Source organism: Chelonoidis abingdonii, chromosome 3 (genome assembly GCF_003597395.2).
Source record: "Chelonoidis abingdonii isolate Lonesome George chromosome 3, CheloAbing_2.0, whole genome shotgun sequence".
NCBI lineage: Eukaryota > Metazoa > Chordata > Testudines > Testudinidae > Chelonoidis > Chelonoidis abingdonii.
In genome coordinates this window covers 169903990-169929593 of record NC_133771.1, presented here as the reverse complement: position 1 = coordinate 169929593, position 25604 = coordinate 169903990, and the positions used below count along the sequence as shown (strand labels likewise).

The window sequence follows — 25604 nt, the reverse complement described above, 5'->3', positions numbered from 1 at the left end:
AAAGAGGCGTGACCACAGACCTTGGGCCAGGGTAGGAGGTTGTGAAGAGTACCCAGAGCCATACTGCACAAACCAAGGAAAAATGCCACCGCAAGACTGAGTAAAGTAAGGCTGATATTATCAGTTTTCAACTGCTGTGCAATTCAGTGGCAAATGGGAACCTCCATGCTTCACACACCCCATTTCTTGTGCTCAACTTCCTCCATGCCTTTGTGTCTATGTCACCATCTGTCAAGGCTTAACTCTGTTCACCTTTTATAGTAGTATGTGCCCATTCTCCCACTACTCCAGTCTAATCTGGCATGGAAGTGACTGGGAACACAGTCTTCCTTGCTCATCATTCCTGTCTGTGAGCGTGAGTCATGTGCTATTTGCTGATTGCATGGCCAGTCCTTATCCCTCTTACGATGATCAGCTGGGTCCATATCTACTTCAGCCTGCATATTCTTGTCACTACCCTTTCATCTCTCCATTGTCTTTCTCTTCTCATCCTCTCAGACCTGCCTTGCGGCTGCTGTTCCTGCAGGGGTGCCTTGCTTCTCTATCACTGAGTGGCAGGCGTTATCAAACTCTGACTTTGGGGTGGTCTACACTATGGGGGAAAATCGATCTCAGATACGCAACTTCAGCTATGTGAATAACGTACCTGAAGTCGAAGTATCTAAGATCGAATTACTCACCGTCCTCACGGCGCGGGATCGATGTCCGTGGTTCCCCCTGTTGACTCCACAACTCCATTCAGGTTGGTGGAGTTCGGGAATCGATATAAGCGCGTTCGGGGATCGATATATCGCGTCTAGATGAGACACGATATATCGATCCCCGAGTAATCGATTGCTACCCGCCGATACGGCAGATAGTGAAGACGTAGCCTTTGTGTGCTTTCTGTCTTGCCTCGATGCTCTGTTTCCTTGCTGTCCACCTTGGGACTCTGTGGCCTGTGCCATTTGCCTTGCTTAATCACCACAGCAGGTGGTTACTGTGATTGAAATTGCTTTTTTCTACATGCTGTTTGATTTCTTTGGATCTGGAAACCATACTCACAAATGATTACAACGAATTAGAGAAACAGCAGCTCCAGGAAGCAGCATGGTTTGCTTTTTTCTTAGTTAGTTTCTGCCGTAACTTTCCACGCAATTCCTATCCACACACATTTCTTTGTGCTATTTAATTCAGTTTCTCTTTAAAGGTTGATGGATTCAGTTTTACTGAGACGGTTTCCTGGGGGCTGAAATAGAGGACATATCCCTTCTGTGCCACTTATGCAGGATGTTAGGGCTGCTGGCTCTGTGTATGCAAAGATCTCCTGGACATTCATAGAATCAACAGAAGATTAGAATTGGAAGAGACCTCAGGATGTCATCTAGTCCAGCCCCCTGCTCAAAGCTGGACCAACACCAACTAAATCATCCCAGCCAGGTCTTTGTCAAGCCGGGCCTTAAAAACCTCTAAGGATAGAGATTCCACCACCTCCCTAGGTGACTCATTCCAGTGCTTCATCACTCTCCTAGTGAAATAGTGTTTCCTAATATCCAACCTAGACCTCCCCCACTGCAACTTGAGACCATTGCTCCTCGTTTCTGTCATCTGCCTGTCATCCTTTGACAATGCCCACCAACTTTTCAGGGACAGCAGTGTGATCCTTATAACACTGCATGTAGGGATGTAGAGGTGTTTGTGCATGGCTGCTTCATGAATGCAGTCCATCACGGGACTTAAACAATGGGGAAGGCCTTGTACAGGCCCACTGCACTGGGTGAATTTCACCCTGTGTGACTAGATTATGAAAGATAAGGTCAAATCTATATTCCCTGGTAACACCAAGTCAAAGATCCTACCACTTAGAACATTTAACGAATCTTACTTAGCATTTACAGTCCCCTGTGCTGTGTGAAGTTCTCTCTTGCCTTTCACAGTTGTCTGAAGGGACTGCCACCCAGCAAACAATACATGGACTTAAACCTTTCACCACCTACTCTGTTGGTGTAGAGGCCTGCACATGTTTCAACTGTTGCACCAAAGGACCAGTCGCCCAATTAACTACTCAACCAGCCCCACCCTCTCAACAGCCCCCTCCACTTATACATACCATAACCTCAAGAACAGCTTTTTTCCAATGGAATGCACCTCAATCACCGAATGGCATTGTGGAAAGGTAAGATTCACAGTCTGATTTAGACTTTCAAAGCCACCTAAGAGATTTAGACACACAATTTCCATTTAGATCATTGGGAGTTGTATGGTTAAGTCCCCTACTCATTTTAGATAATCTCATGCCCTGTTTTTAGTATTCTTTTATATATTTGTAAATTATGATGATGATCTCCAAATTGTTGTACATTCCATGCAGCAGAAATCCTCCCAACAGGTACTTGCTGTCCTTGGGTATCTTCTCTCAAGCAAAACATTGTATAGGTAGAACCTTGCAGTGTGTCCTAAATGTTAATAAACTTGGATTTTGCTGGAGCAATAAGTGAAGTGAATTCCGGAGTCAGGGTCCTCGATGGAAAACTTCCTATTTCTGCCACTCACATAGAGAGACTGTTAGCAAAAGCCATAGAAATCAACTGTTGTGAGGCGGGAAAAAGCAGTGCTCTCTGGACTAGACAGGACCAAAGCACAGAGGGTTTTACAAATCAAAGTCAACGCCTTCATTTGCACCTTGAAGCCAATCAGTTGCCAGTGCAGTCTATGGAGACCAAGTGTAAATTTTTCCATGCAGGAAGTGACTCAATGAGGGCCTGTTCCTATCCCATTTGAGTCATTAGGAGTTTTTCCACTGAGTTCACTGAGTAGAGAATCTAGCCCTAAGCAGGAAGCAGCACTTGATGCTTCTGAGTGGTTTTCGTTGGCAGCCTCAGACAAAGTGCAGTGTACTATTCTAAATTAGTCTGTATTTTAGAGCATCATGAGTGTAGTCACACCAAAAACCGGATGATTCTATTGTGTATTTTGGATAGAAATGGCAGGTTCACGTACAATATCCTGTATTACCCCACTCCCCAAATGCCCTGCAGCAAGCTTAGCTAGGCACAGGTAGGGTGACCAGATGTCCCGATTTTATAGGGACAGTCTCGATTTTTGGGTCTTTTTTTAATATAGGCTCCTATTACCGCCCCCCCCCCCCACGCCTGTCCTGATTTTTCAGACTTGCTGTTTGATCACCGTAGGCACAGGGGATTGGAGGAAGTGGGTGCTGGTGCAAAAGCCACATGAACAACTTTACATTTAATTTTGGTTTAAGCAGGTTTTCCACTGACAGAATGGCAGCCGTTTTTTGCTGCTCATTAATTCATGTTTCATTGATGGTTAAAGATGATTTTTCACTGGTTCTTAATGAGGCAAGTGCAATTATGCACCAACAAATAGTTGCACTTGCTGTTTTGCAACACCAATAAGTTGAGAGAGTAACTGGCATCACAGATATAGATATCTTATAAATACCAAAGATAGGTAGCTAGATCTAACTACGGTATTTAATTTGCAGGCACAAGCAGTTAGATGTGAGTACATCCACAGTTTCGTTTTAGGCACAAAATTGCAGGTGTTTGTGGACATGGGATTAGAGGTCATCACCCTAAAATCAGGACCAAAGCATTAGAGATTGAAAGGGATTTAGAGTGCCCAAAAGCAATGAAGCTGAGGTCCATCCTATTAACTAGTAACCAGATATGTAGCAGCCAGAGTGAAACAGTGCTCATTGATTGTTTGTTTGTTCCTCTGATAAGACTTTCATCAAAATGTCAATCTTCTTCTCCAGCTATGAACTCCACATGTACACTGCTTGCCCTCCACATTTACAAAGAGAGGCAAAGACCTGTAACCCTGGACCAATTGAAGTGAAGTATACAGGTAAAGAGCAGAATTCCAGTGTGAGTGATCTTCAGCCTTACACAATCTACAACATGAGAGTGGTGGCTTACAATTCTGTAGGCAGCAGTGCTTCAGAATGGACCAGCTTTACTACCAAGAAGGAATGTGAGTATACAGTGACCAGAAAGAGCAATTTGTGAGTCTGAAATACACATCTTTCTAGGCTGTGAAACTGTATAGCTCCAGAAAAAACATGTGGATCATTTAGTCTGTTCCCCTCCACTTCACAGAACTAACTACATCCTTCCCACTAGCATCCTTTCAAAACTGTTCTTAACATCTCCAGTAATTATGTCTCAGTCACCCACTCCTGGGAAGTTTAAACCACTGTTTGATTGCTCTTCCTGTTCAGAACTGCTTTCCTGGCATCTAGCCTAACCTTTTCCTTTCATAGTTTAAGCTCCTTGTCCTGGCAGAGTAAATTTTCTTGGCATACTCTGCCCAAAAACTTATAAAATCACATCTCTAAAAAAAAATCTTGTTTACCTCAATAGTAACTCAGTATGTAAATTATTAAAACCTAATCCAATAAACCATAAAACTTCTATACAATTCCACTAATGTGTTGCAATGAAGTTCAAGGAACTTCACAATGGTCCTTATGGTGTACACTGCAGCCATTCTGAACTCCACAGTGACACTGAAGATTGAATTTACATTCCCTTCCTCCAGAAGCATAGATTTCTGCCACTTGAGCTAAAAGAGAATCTCCCTTAACTCTCAGCAGTACGGAGCCTATGATACTCAACTGAACAGTACTGATTTGATCTAGTAGAGAGCAGTGCTATGCATTAGTAAGTTAATTGCAATATTGATGTATTCCACATCAACCCCTCCAAGCCACTAAAATCTTTGCATTCACCGTGGTTCATTGTGTCTCCTTCATTAGGAAGACCTAAAACGTTTCATTAAAAAAGGAGGCAATGGTTTATGGGCATTCTTTGTTGTAAGTACAGTGCCAAAAGCATAACAAATGAACATGTCTGCCTCACGTACGTGAAGTTGTTTTCATCGAAGACAATATTTGGGAACCGGGACTTGATGATATACTAATGTACTGCACTACTGATTGATTAGTCAGGGCAGTGAATTATTGTACTTGAATTGCTGTTTGTAAGGCTTTTTAACTATCTCTGAAAATAAACTAATGGTTCAAGAAAAAGTTTAAAAAATGAATGGATGCCAAAAGGACATAATTCACTCTTAAAGCAGTTTGGGTTGGAGAACAAATATATTAACTTCAGCTAGTGCTTTGGGCTTAGTTGCAATAAATATTGATTTGATATGAGAAATAGCCTCCAATTATAGTTAATAGTAATAAAGATATTTTACCTGTTAAATCAGAGGAAAAATGCAACAAAACAGGAGACAATTATATTACCATCCAGGAGACAGTGGTGTCTCCATGGATAGGAACCTTGTATGCCAGTCAGTGCTTAAAGTACACCTAGCTGAAAGGGGTCCTAGATCCAATAGCTCCAGCCAGGTCACTGAGGGGTGCTCATTTCAGTCCTGCCTGTGATGAAAACCCCTTAGGATTGGCTACTTGCCTGAATGGGTGGTGAGTTATATGGGCCCTGGTGCGTGGGCTCCAGCAATATTCAGTGCCGGGTCTCTCCCCCAGCCCTACCTGCCACCCCTGTGTGTCCCCCTGGAGCGTCCCTGCCTGCACCCTAGGCAGCGGGCGATTGCCCTGCCACTCTGCGCTGTGCTCCCTTGCCAGCGGGAGAAGAGGCATATGTGATGGCAGCCCCACCCAGAACCCACCTCAGGGAAAGCGAGGGGGCTTCCTGGACCTGAGAGGGGCCCTAGGAGCACATTCAGTGACTGATGCAGGGAAAGTGTGTTTCTGGGGGGTAGGGGAAGGGAAGCGCCTATCACAGAGCCCGCTGCTGCCAGCAGGAAGAGGGCTGAGGGGACTGTAGAGTCCTCCTGTCTGGCCCCAGCCCCAGGGGCAGCCTGCCTACACCCCAAACTCCTCATTCCCAGAGCCTACACGCCCCAGCCAGAGCCCTCTGTCCCAGCTCTGAGCCCCCTCTTGCACTATGAACCCCACATCGCCAGCCTTCATCCCCACACCCCAACCCTCTGCCCTAGCCCTGAGCCCCCTCCCCCCTCCCCAACCCCTCATGGCGGTGGGGCTTGGACTCATTCCGGCCACCACCAAAAATTATACAAACCTGCCACCCCTGCTTGCCTGCCTCCCTAGGGTGTAAGCAGCCAATCAGAGCAGTTGTGGACCCAGGCAGAGCTCTTTCACCCTCCTCTCTGTGGAGGAAAGAGGTGGGAGGAGAAAGAGCCCAGCAGCAGCAACTCCCATTTTGTGAGAACTGAGGTGGCGCCTCTGTTCCTCCCCACACTGTCTGAGAGGAGGGAGGACGTGCCTCAGGAGGAACAGAGGTGAAACACTGGGAGCAAAAATTATATTAGGGGGGAGCCAGGGCACCGCCAGTGTTTTCACTTCTGTAGAAGATGCCAGTCTCGTTATTTACCAGAGCATGGCCTTGGCCTGTTACACGGTGTAACCCTGTTAACTCCAGTAGAGTTTTACCAGTGCAGCTGATAGAATATAACACATTCCTTGTGTTGAATTTTTCATGTCTTGATCCTTAATTCTTGGAAGCCATTTTATTATTATTATTATTATTATTATGTATTACAATGGTGCCTGTACCCCCCAATCTAGCCCATTATATGAGGCATTGAACAGACACATAGTAAAAGACATTCCCTGCTCCAAGGAGCTTACGCCTGAATTTTACTAATTTTCCTTGTGGGTTTCACTTAGGATGCAGATACCATATATTTCAGTGTGATAAAGCAAGGGCACTCTCCTTGACTTTTTTTTTTTCCATACAGGGGTATGTACGTGAGTGAGCCTGTTACATTTCTTGTTTGATGCATTTATTTTGTGCAACCCAGTGAGATGCCTATGATTTATAAATGAGCTGTTTCCTTTTTTTTCCCCCCCCAGTACCTCAGTACAAAGCTCCGTTTTCTGTTGTCAGCAATTTATCCATGATCTACCTAGACTGGAGTCACACTTTCCTATTGAACGGACAGCTGAAGGAGTATGTGTTAACTGAGGGCGCCCAGCGTGTCTATAGTGGCTTTGACACCATGCTGTATTTACCAAGGACATCTGACAAAAGTCAGTTTCAGTTTCCCATTTCTGTAGCTTAAGGACTGTGTTTATCTAGTTTCATTACATGTTAAATTTTACGAAGTCGGCCAGCCAATGCACAGCAGTGGAATGCCTCTTTAGACTTCTAGTTTCCTTGAAAAGCTGATGGTGTATGCATAGTAAGGTACTCTTTATCCTGATGATTGAATGCAGTTTTCCATTAAAACCATTTTAGTACCTACTGTGATTTATAGGAACCGTGGTTATTTGAGGTACAGGGGTAGGTGAGGGGAATTGATGGTGTTTCTGGATGAATTCTACCCATTCCATGGGATGGGTGTAGATGGCCAGGAAACACTGTGAGGCTGACCTCCTGGAGTTCACTACAGATCTTCCTCTCAAAAGGAGGAGTGGACAAAGATACGATGTGCTCTCTACCCCCCACCATGTCCCTTTCAGGGCTTGATTCTGTAAGGTGAGGAGCACGTTAGCCCAATCCGGCACATGCTTAACCTTAAGCACATCAGTAGTCTTGCTGAAGTCAATGAGACTGTTCACATGCTTAGAGTTGACAACATGCTTATGTATTTTGCTGGATTGGGCTAGAGTGCTCAGCACCTTGCAGGGCTGAGCCCTGGATGAATCGCAGAAGTGGGTAGAAGGCATATCCTCCCAGCCCTGTGGATATATGGGATCCACAGGGAAGAGAGCCCTTATACCATAGAAGGTCATCACATCCACATTGCATCTGTACCTGCTCCTTTCGTTGGCTGCATGGATTCTACTGGAACTATGCTGCTTTTGATAAAGTGCTAGAGGCCTGAGAAAATCTTCCTGATTAAGATACTTTATATTGCAATGATGTTCAAAGTGCTTTCCAAGGAAATACAGTCACCGGCAACCTAAATTGATGCTTAAGCTATGGAAATCATTCCAAGTAACACAGTTTGGTGGGCCAAGGGACTACTGTGCTGGGCAATGTGTGCAGAAAGTATGGCAGCAGCTGGACAAAGTTTTGTCCAGCTGTCTCTTGACAAGTTTTAGTATGACCTTCTCTAATGTATTTGCTTGCTAGCTGTGCATGTGGGCACAGTGCATCTCACCTTGTGACTTGATACAGACCGCTGCCATTTTTGAATGCTCCTAATGCAATCAAACAATTCCTCAAACCAAGTAAAATCACTAGCCCTCAAGGAAATCATGGCTCAGCTAGATTTCAGCTTTCAAACTCCAACGTTTTTTGCTATAACCCCTATTCAAAATATTTATTTATTTAACAATGGGAAAGGTTTGTTTGGGGGGGTTGTATCTTCCCATTATAATAAACAGGGCTGAGGGTTCTTCTCGAAGTTTCTTTAAAAATTGACTGTCAGACACAGAACCAAACATGCACAATTTCATTTGATTTGGAAAGTTATGAGCATGTGAAAATGGGGGGGAGGGTATAGGGGAACAATAACTACTAACAATACCACTGTAGTATACAGTTTAATAGCTGGATATTAGTGGATAATCAGGCTTCAGTACTATATTAGGATCCACTAGTGTTGACTGCTGTGCCTGTGGGGGAATCCCATTGTGATTGTGCCTGAATGCAGCAGTGCACATTAGCAGACCTTGTTGGAGGATCAGGGCTGAAGCATTTTGATAGTCCCATCTGAGATTTGTAACTCTGTATTTTGCCTTTTTTATTCAGCCTTTTTCTTTCAAGTAACCTGTACCACCGATGAAGGGAGCGCCATCACACCAGTGATCAAATACAGCGCTGCTACTGGATTTGGTAAACACATAGACACGTTACCTATTGATTATGTGTGAATTTGTGTTGAGCAATTAGGTGTAACACATACTGGATCAGATCAGATTTGGAAATACAAGTTATTGATCTGTCCCAAGTTGTTTCTTGAAGCATTAAGGTATGTGGCTAATGTATCTTTATCACCTGCTGAATTCATTCAGGAAGTTTCTCTTTATTGAAGCAGGTGCTGTCTTGGAGTTTTTTTAAACCAATAAGAATTTCACATACACTTCTTTCCCTCCCACCAAAAAATCAAACAAATGCAAAACCTACTAACAAGGTGCATCAGCACGACTATAGGGATGGTAGCTTACTGCCTGTGTTAAAGCTGAAATACAAAGCAAATCAAAACCTTTTGGGCCCTTTATATTCCTTCAGAATTTAGCGGAACAGCTTCATGGTTTTTTGTAAATGCTACATGCTTTGGCAGTGAGTTTCTTTTTGTTAAACTTTAGCAAGATCAAGTCTCGAACCCTCTCTTCGTTGCAGGTCTCTTTGGAGGACTGGAATGGGGTGGTGACATCACAATAGTTCTATAATTAGAAAGACCAATAAAGAATTTGAAGAACAGCTAGCCAAAGTCTCCAAAACTAATAGCAAACAAAGATTTTTAAATACGTCAGAAAGCCTGCTAAACAACCAGTGGGGCCACTGGATGATCAAGATGTTAAAGGAGCACTCAAAGACGATACGGCCATTGAGGAGAAACTAAATGAATTCTTTGCATCAGTCTTCACTGTTGAGGATGTGAGGGAGATTCCCAAACCTCAGCCATTTTTTTTGCGTGATAGATCTGAGGAATTGTCCCAAATTGAGGTGTCATTAGAGGAGGTTTTGGAACAAATTGATAAACTAAACAGTAATAAGTCTCCAGGACTTGATGGTATTCACCCAAGAGTTCTGAAGGAACTCAGATGTGAAATTGCAGGACTACTAACTGTAGTCAGTAACCTATCATTTAAATCAGCTTCTGAACCAAATGACTGGAGGATAGCTAATGTGACGCCAGTTTTTAAAAAGGGCTCCAGAGGTTACCCTGGCAACTACAGGCCAGTAAGTCTCACTTCAGTACCAGGCAAATTGGTTGAAACTATCATCAAGAACAAAATTGTCAGACACGTAGATGAACATAATTTATTGGGAAATAGTCAACATGGCTTTTGTAAAGGAAAATCATGCCTCACCAATCTACTAGAATTCTTTGAGGGGGTCAACAAGCATGCAGACAAAGGAGATCCAGTGGATATAGTGTATTTAGATTTTCAGAAAGCCTTTGACAAGATCCTGCACCAAAGGCTCTTATGCAAAATAAGTAGTCGTGGGATAAGAGGGAAGATTCTCTCATGGATTGATAACTGATTAAAAGATAGGAAATAAAGGGTAGGATCCTAAACTGGTCAGTTTTCAGAACTGAGAAGGTAATGTGTGTCCTCCAGGGATCTGTAACTGGGCCCAGTCCTATTTAAATATATAAACTGTCTGGAAAAAGATAAACAGTGAGGTGGCAAAATCTGCAGAAGGTACAAAACTACTTCAAGTCTAGTTAGTCCCAGCCAGATTGGAAGAGCTACAAAAGGATCTCCACAAAACTAGGGTATGGGCAAACAAAATGGCAGATGAAATTATATGTCGTTCACACATGCAGTAATGCACATGGGAAAAACCATAATCCTAATATGCATATACAATGATGGGGTTAATTAGCTTGTTACCACTCAAGAAAGAATCTTGAGTCATTGTGAGATAGTTTCTGCAAATCACTCCACTCAAATGGCAGCACGCAGTCAAAAAGCGACAGATGTTGGAACCATCAAGAGGGATCGATTAATAAGATCGAAAATGATCGCCCCATCTTCAAAAATATATTGGAATTTGGAAAAGGTTAGAGAAAAGCATAAAAATGAATTAGGGTATGAACGGTTGCGTATGAGAAGCGAGATTAAATAAGATGGACTTTTTTACATGAAAGCGGCGAGTAAGCGGGAAGCAGATAGATGTGATCATACCAAAGATCCGAGTGGATAGAGAAAGTACATAGGAAAGTGTTATTTTACTCCTTCTCAGTAATACAAGAACAAGGGGTCACCAAATGAAATTAATAGGTAGCAGGTTTAAAACAAACACAAGAAGGTATTTTTTTCACACAATGCACTATCAACCTCTAGAACTCCTTGCCAGAGAGTGTTGTGAAGGCCAGTACTATAATGGGGATCAAAAGGGTGCTAGATTGATTCATAGAAGATGGGTCCATCAATGACTATTAGCTAGGATGGGCAGGAATGGTGTCCCTAACCTGTGTTTGCCAGAATCTGGGATTGGGTGAGAGGGCATGGATCACTTGATAACCTGTCTGTTCATGCCCATTGAGGCATCAGCCATTGGCCACTGTCAGAGGACACGATACAGGGCTTGATGGACCTTTAGACTGGCCCAGTATGGCCTTCTTATGTTCTTATGTAATAAATAGGATGAAACTTGAGCTTTCCAGTCTTCAGCTGAGGAAGAGGGATGTTGACACAGGGCCTGATCTTGCTGAAATCAACAGAAGTTTTGTCTTTCACTTTGAGGAGAGCAGGGTCAGGTCCCTGGCCTGCCCAAAGAGCATCCAAATACAAAGGTTTTGCTCCTGTTAGGTACATAGGAACATAGACCTGAGGTTCATCTAATTTAGTCCTGTCTCCAATGACAGAGGAAGATGTAAGAACCCGACAGTAGGCAGATGTGGTGGAATCTGCCCCCCATCTTAGGTCTTACCCTGATCTCTGACAGAGATTGGCTTAAAACTTGAAATACAAAGTTTTAATATTCATCCACCCCCTTTTTGAATCTTGTTATGTTCTTAGCCTCAATACCATCCTGTGGCAGGGGGTTCCACAGCCTAATTGTGCATCATGTGGAAAGTATTTCCTTTTTTCAGTTTGGAATTTCCCACTGTTGAATTTCATTGGGTGGCCCCTTTGTTGTGTGGCAGGGAGAAAAGTAGCTCCCCATTTTCCTTCTCTAGGCTATTCATTATTTTATATACTTGTATCATGTCCCCTCTTAGTCATCTCCTTTCTAAGGTAAACAATCCCTATCTTTTCAGCCTTTCTTTTGTGAGAATTTTTCCATTGTACCTAATCACTCTTCACCCTTCTCTGACACCCCGCCCCCAATGGTGCAATATCCTAGTATTCCACACAGCACTCCAGATAAGGCTGTAGTATGGATTTGTATAAAGGCATTATACTTCTCATATTATTCTTCATCCCTTTCCTTATACAGCCAAACATCTTTTCTTTTTTTGACCACTAGTTATATCTCAGACATATCATCCATGGCAAATCACCACACCAGGTTTCTAAGACGAGACAATGGAAATTCCTGGAAGCAGAGACCTGGCAGCTGTAAACATGGGTACTTGCCATGGGTACTTGTTGTTGGCCCGTATTTAAGATCCCTTTCCACAAGTGCTGATATTAGTTTTCTCTGTGAGCCACATCCATGTTAGTATTAAGCCATCAGTGTGGGCCAGTCTCAATATGCAGGTATGGAGGAGCAGTGGATTAATTTTTAATCTACTAGAAGAGTAGAGGACATTGTCAGTGTCCTGCATTAAAACCTTCTTTCCTGAACCAGAAATGGGGTATAGGATACTCGCACTGTGAAAACCCCTTAAATGTCTTTGAACCAAAGCTGAAATAGGACTTCAGAGCCAAAAATATTTTGTTTTGTTAGACACAGAATTTCATTTCCTTGGCCATATCTTCTTCATGTTGAGGTGTGGCAACTAAACGATGCATTTATTTTTTATAACCTAGACATGGCTTTGTGGCAAAGACATCACCTCTCTTTTGTTTTTCTTGCTAGGACTCTAGCACATTCAGCCATCTTTGGATGCATTGCTGCATATCCTCCAAAGCTACTATTGCTACAATGCATTCTCTCCCCGCCCACTGATTGATTTTTCTAAGCTGTGCAGTAATGTGCACTTTGTGTATCTTTTTCATGTCCCTGTCCTAAGCTTTTTATTTTATTTGGCCTCTCTTCGTTCATCCTCTTTTTGTGGCTTTATTGTTTTATAATCTGTGCTGCAGTGTCTACAATAGCAACTGCTTCGTGTGCTGATCTATCATGCTGCAGAAAAACATCCTGTCTGCACCTCTCTGAAATTACCCAGTGTTTCAACTGTTCAAGGTTACTTTGATCAACCTTTTTTGAATTCCCCCCTCCTCTTTCCTAGGAGATGCCAGTGCAATGGTGATTTCCAACCCAGGCAGCAATGCCAGAACTTTAAGCATAGTCTCTCGAGTGCAGTAAGCTTTTTATTACAGCCCACTAGCATATTGAACCATTACACCACCTTGAACATAAGTGCAAATAAGCACAATGTGACAAACTGCTTCAGACTTTTTTCTAATATATTATAAAATAAGAGGATGATCTATCACTAAACTGCTTTCTAAAATAAAGTTTCCCTTTTACCTCCCTGGATTATACAGGTCCTATATTAACAACTCCTGGAGAAAAGGATGAAGCAGAGACTAAATATGCAAAATTTTACACTGAACTGTGGTTTGTAATATTAATGGCAGTTCTAGGTTTGATCCTCTTGGCTATTGTTCTGTCCTTGATTCTACGAAGAAAAATAAAAAAACAACTCTCTGCAAGAGAAAGGCCTCCCTTAGTTCCACTCCAAATGCGGACATCACCAATGACGGTATATTCACCGGGAGACACCCACATGGTATGTCATGCAAAAAGCACAGTAATGTGTATTTTTATTGTACAGAGAGTTTCTGCAATGGAACATACGTTACAAGGATAATGGTGCAGTCTAAGGGCATTAACTTACAATTTAAATATAATAAGAGGGAAAAGGTGCATATTGCTTCATGTGAAAGACTATCTGTTAGCAAAACCCAGGAGAAGACCCAAGCTGTAAATTGGGAGTAAGTGGTGACTACTGTTCAAGTAAGCAGCAGAACTTGACTGAGTTTTTTTCTTGGTCAGATACCTCAGAGATGAATGTGGTCAGAAGACTGAGATGTGTTTAATTCCGTAAATGACACAGGGGTAGGACATCTTTAGCTTGATTGTATTATTGGAGAGGTCGCTCTTCAGGTACTGATACATTGATCAGGCCAGATCCTTAGCTGCTGTAAGTCAATATAGTCCCACTGAGTCAGTCAAGCTATGTTTGTCGTCACAGTTCAGGGCAGCTAAACCTGTATTTCCCCATAGTGGACCAGTAAAAGCAACTCTTGGTTTCTAGCTCCACAGCCATTGCTTTTGTGGGTGGAGACCAGTCTCTCTCCCCCTTCTGACCGGGTATTCCCAGGCTGTGCTGTTCCCTTTGTATTGCTCAAGCACACTTGCTTGCTCTCTCTTCAGAGACTGATTGTCAACAGTTCGAACTTACAGCATAGCACTTCCTTTGCAAGCCTACTTTATTCCTAAGGTGAAAACATATTAAAAATAATAAAAACCTACACCTATGCTAACAAGCTTACCAGAGTCCACCCCAATCCTAACATGGATTCTGACAGCCTTCCACCCTTACCCTAAAGATTGGGGCCTTCTGTGGATCTGGGGCCCTGTCCATTTGCTGGATCAGGAAGGCGGCTCTGGGTCAGAGTAAATTAACTTAATTTATTTATCCCAAACACCTTTCTTTGTCTCTTGGACCCTGGAAATTTGAACTAGGGGGAAAATTTGCTGAAGCTCTTGCCCAGTACTTCACACATATCATTCCAAAAAGACCTTTGGACTTCCTCCTACCTTCCAGAGATTGCATCGATCTTCCTACTAAATAAATGCCATACAATCTCACCATACATATTTGCATTTTAATACAATGAAAACTAATTCAATAAGGTTTAACTTAATTCAGTGAAGTTCATTCAGGAAATTGTTAGTCTGTCACTCTTATTTATACTAGCTGAGGAGTTGCCCCATTATGTAAATTAGTTCTCAGGCAAAAGGAATAAATATTAGAATAGTGCTCACTAGTTTCCCATTATTTCAAGTGACTGAGTACAAACTATGGGCTTGATCCAGCACTCATTAATGTCAATGGAAGTTTTGCCACTGACTTCAGTGAATGCAAAACCACAGCATTTAAAACCCTGCTGACATATATAGACTCCTCAGATACCATGGTGATAGATGACAGTATAAAATCCTAGATGATTATAGCAACCAAAAGCATCTTTGTGCCTTTTCCTTCCTGTTCCTATCCCCTGTTCCCTCTTGCTTCACATCTTTCTTTGGGGGCTGCTTGGGCCTGCTGCTATTGTATTTTCCTGTGTAAAAGTTGAATTGGGGGCTTTAAAGTGGTCTTCACCATTTAGCATGTACGAGTATAAGCAAAAATTGTGAAGAACCCTGCCTTCCAGGAGCATGGGTGTCAGACTGGAAAGAGGAAGGATGGTATTTCTATGGATTCATCCAGCCATCTTGTGCTTCTGTATTGTGCCCTTCATCAGGAAACAGTAGCCCTCACCTGCCACAGCTGCTCAGTTTGTCAGGCACAACACCACTGATTAGTAAGCATGCTGCTCTCATGTCTTTATTTAAAGAATTATGTTAACCCATTAAGCTGCCACTTTAGATCTTTATGTAGCCCCTTAACGGCCTGTGAGAGTTCTGGCTCCTCATGGAGTGGTGTTGAGCTAGGTGGCCAAGTGAGTGCCTTAAAGGAAAATGTGTCTGTTTTCAGAAGGACCCCCTTGAGTCAGAGGCTGCTTGCCTATGTGGCAACTCTTAATGTCAATTACAAAAGGCTAAATGAGGAACTGTTAAAAAAATAATGGTAATTTAGCTTTTGAAATACAAAGTGAGACCCGAAAACAGCCTAGCTTGCCATGGAGTCACATCACAATAGTCGCTTGGAGCTGAGGAAAGGAGTCCAATAATACTTGTGAACATTAGTGAGGAATTATATAAAACACCCTACTGAGAAAGGTTAGTAGTAGTATGCCCATTTTAGGATGGAAACTAAGGAAGAAAGTAACGTACCCACAGGAAGTCCTGTGATAAAGAAGATAAGAAGTACTGAGGAGCCAGGACTTCCTGGGTTCTAAAGACCATTAAATCACTCCTCTCTTTACAGCCTCTTCCCCACTATTTTTTCTCAGCTTTTTAAAAATAATTTCTTTCTTAAATGTACAGGCAGACATGGCAACAAGTCATTCAGATCTGTATCAATTCCACAAGCTGCTATAGCGCACATTGTGCCATCCGTTTCAACAATAGAATTGTGGTGCCTCTTTGGCTAAACAAATGGGAGAAATTTAAATTGGAAAAAAAAATGTGCCTTATATCCAATTTCTCCTTGGGAAAATTAAGGAGTTAAACAAAAGGGACAGTATCTTTGTCTTCTACACACTCGTATATTTACCCCCTTTATATTCTCCACCTACAATGCTTTAAAAATGCAGACAACCTCTTTAATTGATAATCCCTGCCATCAGCATCCTATTGCAACTCCTTTACAAATTCCTGTCATCGCATCTTCACAAGTATCACAGAGCAGAGATAAGGTGAGGCTTTGCAGTGCTTATGTCTGCACACACATTTTAGTCTGAACTGCTAGGAAAGGGCTATAGCGGGAGGGATTCATTTTTGTTTTATCATCACTTTCAAGGTGACACCGCATACAGTGCAAGCTTTACACAAAACTCAATTACTGACTTGAATTTGGAACTTTCATCCTCTGCTGTCTTGCACAAATACTACAAGTGAAAGCTGCCTTAGAGCCCAACAAATTAGTTTTCAACTGCCATGAGTTTTTATTGTAAAAATCATTCCATTGTCCTGTAGTTGAGTACAATGGTCCAGATTCTCAACTGGTGTAAATCAGCATAGCTTTGACCATTATTTTTAACTACATTTACAGTGTAATCTAACCACATACTAAAACACTTGTCACCTGGGCTAATGTAGCAATGCTGTTAACAACTCTCCTCCCTTTTTAATCTCAGTTTGATTCTATTGCCGAGATGTCCGAGTCCGCACGTAGTGTTACTCTAAAAAGTTACACAATGCATTTTGAGGTATAGTTAGCGAGTATGCAACCTGTGTGCTGTGGCAGCCAAACCTGTAATTAACTGAAGTGTTTTGCATGAGACTTTCTTGCATGGTGCATGTTTTATTACTGCACAACTGTTAGCAGTTAAAAATTCTGAGATAGATGATCCAAAGTGGTGTATAGCTGCCACTTTGAAGTGTATAATAAAGCAAGTGCACAGTTGTGTGTTCCAGTAACACACAGAATACAGTATGTTAGAAAAACCATTTGGGGGCTCTACTTGTCCATTTAACATATAATTTGTTTTACACAACTTTTTGGAAAGCGAGAAAGGTCAAATGGTGGATAGAGACAGCATAGTTACACAAGTTCACAAAACATTTTGTGAAAAGCTGGTTGCTAAAAATTGCCAAGTAGTGTCCCCTGACAGATAAGCCAGGTGCTTCCTAACCTTGCAAGTGTTGCATTGGTTGTCTATTTTCTGGGTCAAAAATGGAATGACAGTTACTGTGGTGATGTTTCAATTGCATGCTTAACAAGAGATCTTCAAGAGATCACCTTGTTAAACCGCATTGCAGCAAGCCATTGTTTCCACAGGGAACAATAGCTGGAGCTAGTTATAATGATGTTCTGTTATCAGCCTAAAAACCTCTACCATTAACAGTTACTTTACTTCTATGGCTTCTACTACAAAATTAGTTATTTTCAAGGGCTTTATTTTGCAACAGAAATGTATTTGAGCTGAAATGTTAATCTATTAAATTTTTCATGTAAACCTTTCATATGCACATCCCTTTTATTCCAATATTCCTAGGGACTAGCAGATACAAAAATTCCAGGACACAGCTCTCCTTTGAGTAATCGTAGCAACCAAAGTACTTCCGTTCTACAGCTACCAAGTCAAGGCCAGATGAGTCGTACCTACTCCCAAGGTTCCTTACATCGCAGTGTCAGTCAACTTATTGATGTCTATGACAAGAAGTCCCTAATAGAAGATTCTGTGTGGGATACCATTATACATGGTCATGATAGTGGTTCTGTAAGTTCTTATTCTAGTTCTACAATTCCATGAGTTAGCTATGAATGCATGCACATTTGGCATTAGCTTAGTAACTGAACGTTTACCAAGATGCGGGGCAAAAGTTGCAAAAGCATCTAGGCCCAGATCTTCAAAGATAATGAGAGTTACTTGCCTAAATACCTTTGAGGCTCCGGGTCCTAATGACTAGCCTAAATCCTATTTTCAGAAGCAACTAAGTCACTGTGATTCATGAGCCAAGGTCTCACTTTCAGAAAAGGTGCTTTTAGAAATGGTACCCACTATTTTGCACAGTTAAGCTACTGTATTCACCTGACATTTTATTCCTTTTTGCACATAACTCAGCAAAAATGTGACATTCCTCGAGTAGTTTCAGTAGTCTATTGGTTAGGTGGCTCTCATGCAGTTTCTAAACTGGTATCATTAGAGCAGTACAATCCCCTGAAGTGGAGGCAATTCTATCACTGTCAAGGTGCTTATAGCAGCACAGGTTATTCACCTACATTTATGGGAATTAAGTATACTATCATAAAATCACATCCCTCACCAAAATAGTTAAATCTGTGTCTAGACCAGGTCTTAGCATGAATCAGTTTGATAATGCACTCAAGTATTGTGACTGTGTGTGTAGCAAGTCTATTTTATTTTGAACAACAAATCAGTTATTTCTGGTTTCGTTGTTCTTTGACTAGGACAGTGGTTATAGTTCTCTAAATTTTTACTTATTAGCCAAATCACTTGCTGGGCTTTTTCTTTTTTCCCTCCCAGTATGTGGATGAAGACGACCTTGTGAATGCCATCAAAGGCTTCAGTACAGTAACTAAAGAACATACAACCTTCACTGACACCCAGTTGTGATACCTATTTGGAGTAAGTACCACAGCCTACAGCAAGCAGCTGAAGGAGCACAAAATCTTTGTTTTGTTCAACTTAACATGTAGAAATTCATTTCTAATGTAACAGTTTTGGGATTATGTTGTAAAAAGTGTGCCTACTGGAACTCCAGCAATATGAATACATCTTCTAGGAGTACTGTTACAACAAATAGCCAAGAATATAGTTATCTATATGTAGCGAGCACATTTACAATATATCAGTGTTAAACATTTATTGCAAATATTGTACAGTAATATTTCAAAAGGGGAAGGTGAGAAGAATGTCCTAGTGTATGTACATTTTGTCACAGTACTGGCAAGACCTTAAATAGCCATATAGTATACAGAGAAGTTTCACAAACACTTATTTTTAACAGCTGCACATACCTAATCATGTTTCATTATATTATTCTGTGGTGGGAAATGTATTATCAGTGGGGAAAAAAGGTTTTTGGCCACCAAGAAGAATATAAAATTGTAGAATACATTTAGATCTGTTCTAAAGAGCAGTACAACCCAGTTTGTTCACTTTAATTAAGACGACAAAGGAGGAAGAGTCAGTTCTATGAAATATTGCTACAGATGCAAAAGCACAGAAAACTTGTGCCGTTGCCCATCCAGTCAGGAACCCTAAAATGTTCCTGTCCATTTCAATCTACTTTAAATCATGTATGATGGGAGACGGATTTAAAATCACTAAAGAGATGATCCTGTGACATCTTGAGTACTCTCAATTTCCTAGAATAAGATTTGAGGGTGCTTAGAACCTTGCCACACCAAACTGCAAGAGTAAATTTGAAATATATCAAAATTTAACTTAGTGAAAGCTGTTCTGGATTTTACTCACATGTATTGTAGTTTCTAGTGCCTGCCCTCTGGTGTTGGTCTTAGAGAAATAAGTCAGAGTGATCATAGCTCCAAAAACAAATTATTTAAATATGTTAAAGATATACCTTATTCCTACTAAATCTGTGGTGGATCAGCTGCTTCAATGTTTAGCATTGTGATGAAGCCTCTCCCCCTAACTATCTTGGTTGTCATGCATTTGGCATGATCCTTACATTTTGCAATTGGAAATTGCTTTGAAAAACAGTGAAATGCAAACACCATCAAATTAGGAAAGGGATGTGACAAAAACAAAGTGGCAAAACAAGCCCACCCATAAAGGTAAGCTTCACAGGAAAGAACAAAGGAGCTACTGCAGCTTCATTTTAAACAGACAGATCTCATTGTTTCTGTCTAAACTGCTGGGAGTAACACAGAATACCTATGAGCTGAGCTGGAACATTAGGGCCCCTAGAGGAAATCTGTTTACTGTAATGTGAACAATTACTGCCAGTGTTTGTTTTAACATACATTTAGGGCTAGATAGGATTCTGTTCTTCCCTCCCCCCATACCTTACTCTACAAATATAGTCTCATTTAAATTAAACAGTAAGGAAATACTCAAAAGGAGTAGGGACGCAGAATTCAAGTATTGGCTCTTATGGTGTAATATAATCAGTCATACACTACTATCAATTTCTTATACAGTACAGATTAGAGTAGCTTAATTATTTCTGTGGTAGGGAAAAAAGCATAGCATAGATCAAACTGTAGTAATTTGTTTAATTTAGAAGCACATTAGAATCCTAGCCTTGAAAATAATCTGAAACTACAGATTAATAAAAGGTTACATCTAAATTTGATACAAGTATTTTTGTTACCCCATAATATAAAGAACAAAAAAAGGTTGTGTTTAAAAATTAGGCTGAATGTACAAGCTTGAGATTAGTGTTACAATAAAAAGTAGTGACACCGTGCGCCTGTTCACCTTTTAAACAAGCCACAGAATTAAAAACTGGTTATTTAGCAACAGAGAGTTCAAAACAGACGGTGGTACAGGCTGTCTGCCTTGTAACTTAAAGCTGGCCAAGGAGATGAGCAATGCTGGTGTTCATATGTTATATTCCTACCCTACAGCTCAATTCAAAATGTTCTTAAAATCAGCTACTTTATAGGATTGATTCACAAAAAAAAAAAAAAAGCAGGCATGAATTTGACCAGTATCTTATTTCACATGAAAGCACCATTAAAGCTTGGCTTGTTTTAGTATTATGTAAATATCCATGGCAATGGTTTATCCGAAGCCTTTCCCATTTTAAAAATTTGGTTATGTGGAACTGTCCCCAGGGTACAGCTAGCATTATTCTGAAGTATACAAATACAAATGGAGACTTGGAGTAACAGCACTTTCCACTGCCTTTGATTAAAGAAACCCTTATGCACTGCACCGCTTGTTTATTCTTGCTGATGTTTCCTTTCCTAAGACCCTGTCTGAAGAGCAGCATCTTTAGTTTGCACTTTAACTATCTGAACAAAATCATTGAGCATGACAGCACAGACTTGTACCATGAACTCTAATACAACGAAGTCATGTACCAGACCACAGTACTAGGAGGAGCAGTCCTAAGGTGGGGCTAAAATTAGATTCCATAAGTGAAAGGGACTGAAAGGATTGTATAAGTAAAGAACATCATAGCATTCAAGATTTAAGTAGAACTCTACAAATATAATAGTGCATCATCCATGGAATGAAGTAGAATTTAATTCCCCCTATTAATATGCAAGAATATAATGTTTATACAGTAAGGCCTAAGAACCACCCAAAATCAGGCCCCACTGAGTAGTACTAATCCCTTCCCTGAGAGTTTACATCTAAATAGACACCAGAAGGGTAAACATACAACTGAGTGAACCATGTAATGGCTGCAAAACAGCCTTGATTTATTTATTTTTTGGAGAGGGATAAGCTAACTGGAAAGGAGGGGACAGAGCAGGTGTAAAAGGCATTGATAGGGAGGAGGAAGAAAGGGTTGGAGTTGAAGAGCCATAAGCACAGGGGGGAAGAGGAAGTTCTGAATCCTGCTTTAGCGCTCTTATGACAGTGTGTTCTGGGGTATGGCTCTTCCCTAGTTTCTCCAGGCTACGTGCCTGGAGCACTGGCCCCAGCTGGCATCGATTTTACCCCAGCAGCAATGTCATAAACAGATAGTTTAAGGGTTAATGTCTCTTTTACCTTAAGGTTAGAAGCTCAGTGAAACCTGGCTGACACCTGACCAGAGGACCAACAGGGGACAAGATACTTTCAAATCTGGTGAGGGAAGTCTTTGTTGGTGCTTTTTGTTTTGTTCGTTGTTCGCTCTTGGGGCTAAGAGGGGCCAGACGTACACCCAGGCTCTCCCAATCTTTCTAATCAGTCCTTTTTCATGTTTCAAAATTATAAGTAATAGCCAGGCAAAGCGGATTAGTCTTATGTTTGTTTCTTAACTGTAATGTGTCTTTTTGCTGGAAGGATTTTACCTTGTTTGCCGTAACTTTGAATCTAAGGCTGGTGGGGGTCCCTCTAGTTTATTATGAATTGGAGTACCTGTAAAGCATTTTCCATCTGATTTTACAGAGATAATTTTACCTTTTCTTTCTTTAATTAAAAGCTTTCTTTTTAAAAAAGAACCTGATTGATTTTGCCTTGTTTTAAAATCCAAGGGACTGAGTCTCGAACTCACCAGGGATTGGTGGGGAGAAAGGAGGGCGGGATGATTGATTGATTCTTCCTTGTTTTAAGATCCAAGGAGTTTGGATCAGTCGTGAAGCCCTCAAGGCAACCCAGGGAAGGGAAAAAAGGAGGGGATGGTTAATTTCTCCTTTTTTAAGACCAAGGGGTTTGGTCTGGGTTCCCAAGGAAACAGAATGTGTGCCAAACACTAAATTCTGGTGGTGGCAGCGTACGCAGATTTAAGCTAGTAATTAAGCTTAAAAGTGCTCATGCAGGTCCCCACTTTTTGTATCCTAAAGTGGGGAAAAACTTGACAAGCAGTTTTTGCTTTGGCTGCACCTGCCACGTGGAGTCTCAAATAGTTGTAATCTGAAAAGTATCTAAAAACTACTAAGACTGAGTTCCTCCTTCACTGTGAGAATTTAAAATAAAGCTGGTTCTCACATCACCACACCAAATACTGCATACCTATTTCTACAGATCCCACTGAAAGTCTGAGCCAGAAAAATAAAAAACAGCTTGAAACTTTCAGCTCACTGGGTGAACTTGCAAGGCTTGACTTTAAAAATAATTGTAAAGTGAGCCACTTGATATGAGTCATTAATGATACGACGATGCTTTCCACTGTGAATTTTTCAGCACAGAATTACACTGACCTCAGTCTGAGGATCCAATTTTTCCCTATATTTTATGGAGAAATGACATCAAGAGGAAAGCAAAACCACATGCTCTAATACTACTACGAAAGCGCTGCGTAGCTTGAAAGTTTTTCTCTTCACAACAGAAGTTGGTTTAATAAAAAGTAGCACCTAATCTACCTTGTTCTCTAAATCTGGACCAACATGGCTACAAACCCTGTCATTCTTTAAGAGGCTAAAAATTATTCTTTAGTAAAGAACTAAAATTTGAAGAAGGAGGAAAGGACATTCTAGCTCATTTGTTTTTCCACTTCTGTAAAACTGCAGGTCTTGATGCATTTAAAAATAGCCAAAACTTTGTAAGTCACTGCTCCTAAATGCCTGGCAGACTGTCCTAGTGCACAACCAACCAAAATAGCAAGCACCTTTCACAAGCCTTACCTGGTTCAAAGCTCCCATCCAAATTTGTGGAAACTGTCTGCAAAGAAACTGACGTATGTATTAAGGACTGCAACTAGAACAAAAATCACCCTCACACTCGCAAAACTCAATTACTTAGGATGTCCAGCTAAAGTCTGCACATTATAGCAATGTATCTTCGTAAAAATACATTAAAGTTGCATGGGAGGTATCCACTTAACTCTGCACGCCCTACTTTTATTGAAGTTTAGTACTACTGATGCTGTAAGGAAGATGTGGGAGGACTTGAATCCAGCATTTCTGGTTGAGGAGCATACCACTGCTATGGCATTATTGTACAGCAGCAAGCTTTGAATAGCCTAGTAAGTCTTCTAACAAGAGAGAGTCTATTTCTTAGACATTAGTGTTATATACAGTAATGGGCGGCAAAATGTGTGCTTTTTTTCCCCCCTCCATAAGAGGTTACAGTTTATAATTTCAGGTATTTGAAAGCTCTGCACAGAGAAATGAGGAAAAAAGTACAGGTAATATTCCTTTGCATTTTAATATTAGGATCAAGATATGCAAAATAATGTTTTAGAGCATCTGTAAGCATAAAGACTTTCTGAATGTGTTTCATAAACAAAAGAATGGTAGCACATAAATGTCAAATTTATCAATACTGAAAAACAACATCCTCGCTCTACAAACAAGGCAGATTTCAGCAAGAGAAGCTTTTCTAAGTGATGAGACAGCTTTTAGCACCCAGCTAATTTTCTATTAACTTGAAGGAGGTGAAAGGGCACGATGGGTGACCCCAAGGAACTGCAAATAATATTCATGGTGACTTTAACGGCCAGTAAGCAGGTGACAGACATTTAATATTTTGGTGAGTGCAAAGGGAAGGTCCGGTAATGGGACTTAGAAAGTTACCTATAAAACTCTTCCTAAGACAAATACTGTAGTGCATGCTGGACTGCATAAAACAGGATTTTACATCAATGGTTTTGTACCAAGTATTGTTTGGCTTTATACAATATGAAAATGAAGTACATCAATTTAGAGTATATTTGCTGGTTGTGCTGTAAACCCAAGTTGCTGAGATGCACTATGAAAACTTATTACAGTTTTAACTCTTTCAGTTAGAGACACTCGAATGAAGACTTTTTAAAAGAATAAATCTGTAGTGTAAAAGTTACATCCAGTTAAGTGTTAATCTGAACCCTTGAAAACAAATGTACATCACTTTTAGCATTTTCACAAGCTATAATCTTGGCAGGCAGAGTCATTCTTCTTGTGGCGTGGAGAAGTGGTAGTCTTTGTGGGTGATGGGGACGCTGTACCAGGTGATTCAGGCCCTCCTTCCACAATAATTGGTGAAGACACCAGAGGAGGTACCTTCTTTCTTCCCAGGAACACGCCTCCATCAAATCCACTTTTCTTTTTATTTTCTACTTTGTTCTCACTTTCATCATCTGGCCCTTTTTTCTTCACTTCTGAAGAGATTTCAGGCACTTTCAGAACCTCTGCCCCAGCATCTGATGATATTCTAGTAGCTCTTACTTCAAGTACTGTTGCCTTTTTGTCTGTTGGGTTGCTCTCACCTGGTGCCTTCTTCATTTCAGCTTGTACTGGACTCAGATTGCCAGCCTCAGGGACAGCCTTGTCCACCATATTATTGTTCATATTAAAAGTCTGAAAGTCCTTGTAACTGTGAAAGCTCTCAGTCCGTCTTGCCCTGGCTAATAAAGGACTCTCTCTATATGGCCTTACTGAGCCATACGTAGCAGCTTCATGGATGGTTTCATGGTGCTGTAACTGGAGGCTGAAAACACATTCAACAGTAAAACATTTCTCCCTCCTTTCTCATGTCACGGGTTACAACAAATACTGATGCGAATGAACATCATCGTCACCCTCCTCAGAACAGACTTCAGCTTTCAAAGGTAAGAAACATGCAGCAGATTGTTCCTTCTCTCTAGCTAAATAGAAAACCATTTGGAATTTGTGAAGAGTATATTGGATTCCCAGACTTGTTACAAAGCATACACATATAATCCATGGGAATAACACTTCTGAACACCTGAGGCCTGATATTCTGTCAGCTGCATGTGTCTTACCCAAAGACAAATACGATTTTTGAGGAAGAATGTTTCAGAACTATTAATCCCAGAGCATACACAGCTGTGCTTGTCCTATAATTGGCAGTGAAATGTGCTCAGGATTTCCAACCTGCCTATCTCTGTGAGCAAGGGCTCACTCATTCCCTAAATTGTATAAATGCAACTCCATTGGGAGCAGTGTCCCAAAAA

General features: G+C 41.1%; 2 protein-coding genes across 2 annotated transcripts in view; one reads left to right on the top strand and one right to left on the bottom strand.

The window, feature by feature from the left end:
• The window catches only part of USH2A (usherin), a 622140-nt gene extending 602981 nt beyond the window's left edge, over window positions 1–19159 (top strand). Inside the window, exons 65-71 of the mRNA XM_075064332.1 lie at window positions 1917–2155; window positions 3761–3978; window positions 6848–7024; window positions 8694–8777; window positions 13277–13521; window positions 17621–17845; window positions 18614–19159. Coding sequence (XP_074920433.1) covers window positions 1917–2155; window positions 3761–3978; window positions 6848–7024; window positions 8694–8777; window positions 13277–13521; window positions 17621–17845; window positions 18614–18703 — 1278 coding nt within the window. The 3' untranslated portion in view covers window positions 18704–19159. The remainder of the gene's footprint in view (window positions 1–1916; window positions 2156–3760; window positions 3979–6847; window positions 7025–8693; window positions 8778–13276; window positions 13522–17620; window positions 17846–18613) is intronic.
• Window positions 19160–23838: 4679 nt separating this feature from the next.
• The window catches only part of KCTD3 (potassium channel tetramerization domain containing 3), a 72181-nt gene continuing 70415 nt past the window's right edge, over window positions 23839–25604 (bottom strand). The window contains exon 18 of the mRNA XM_032769073.2: window positions 23839–25117. Coding sequence (XP_032624964.1) covers window positions 24550–25117 — 568 coding nt within the window. The 3' untranslated portion in view covers window positions 23839–24549. The remainder of the gene's footprint in view (window positions 25118–25604) is intronic.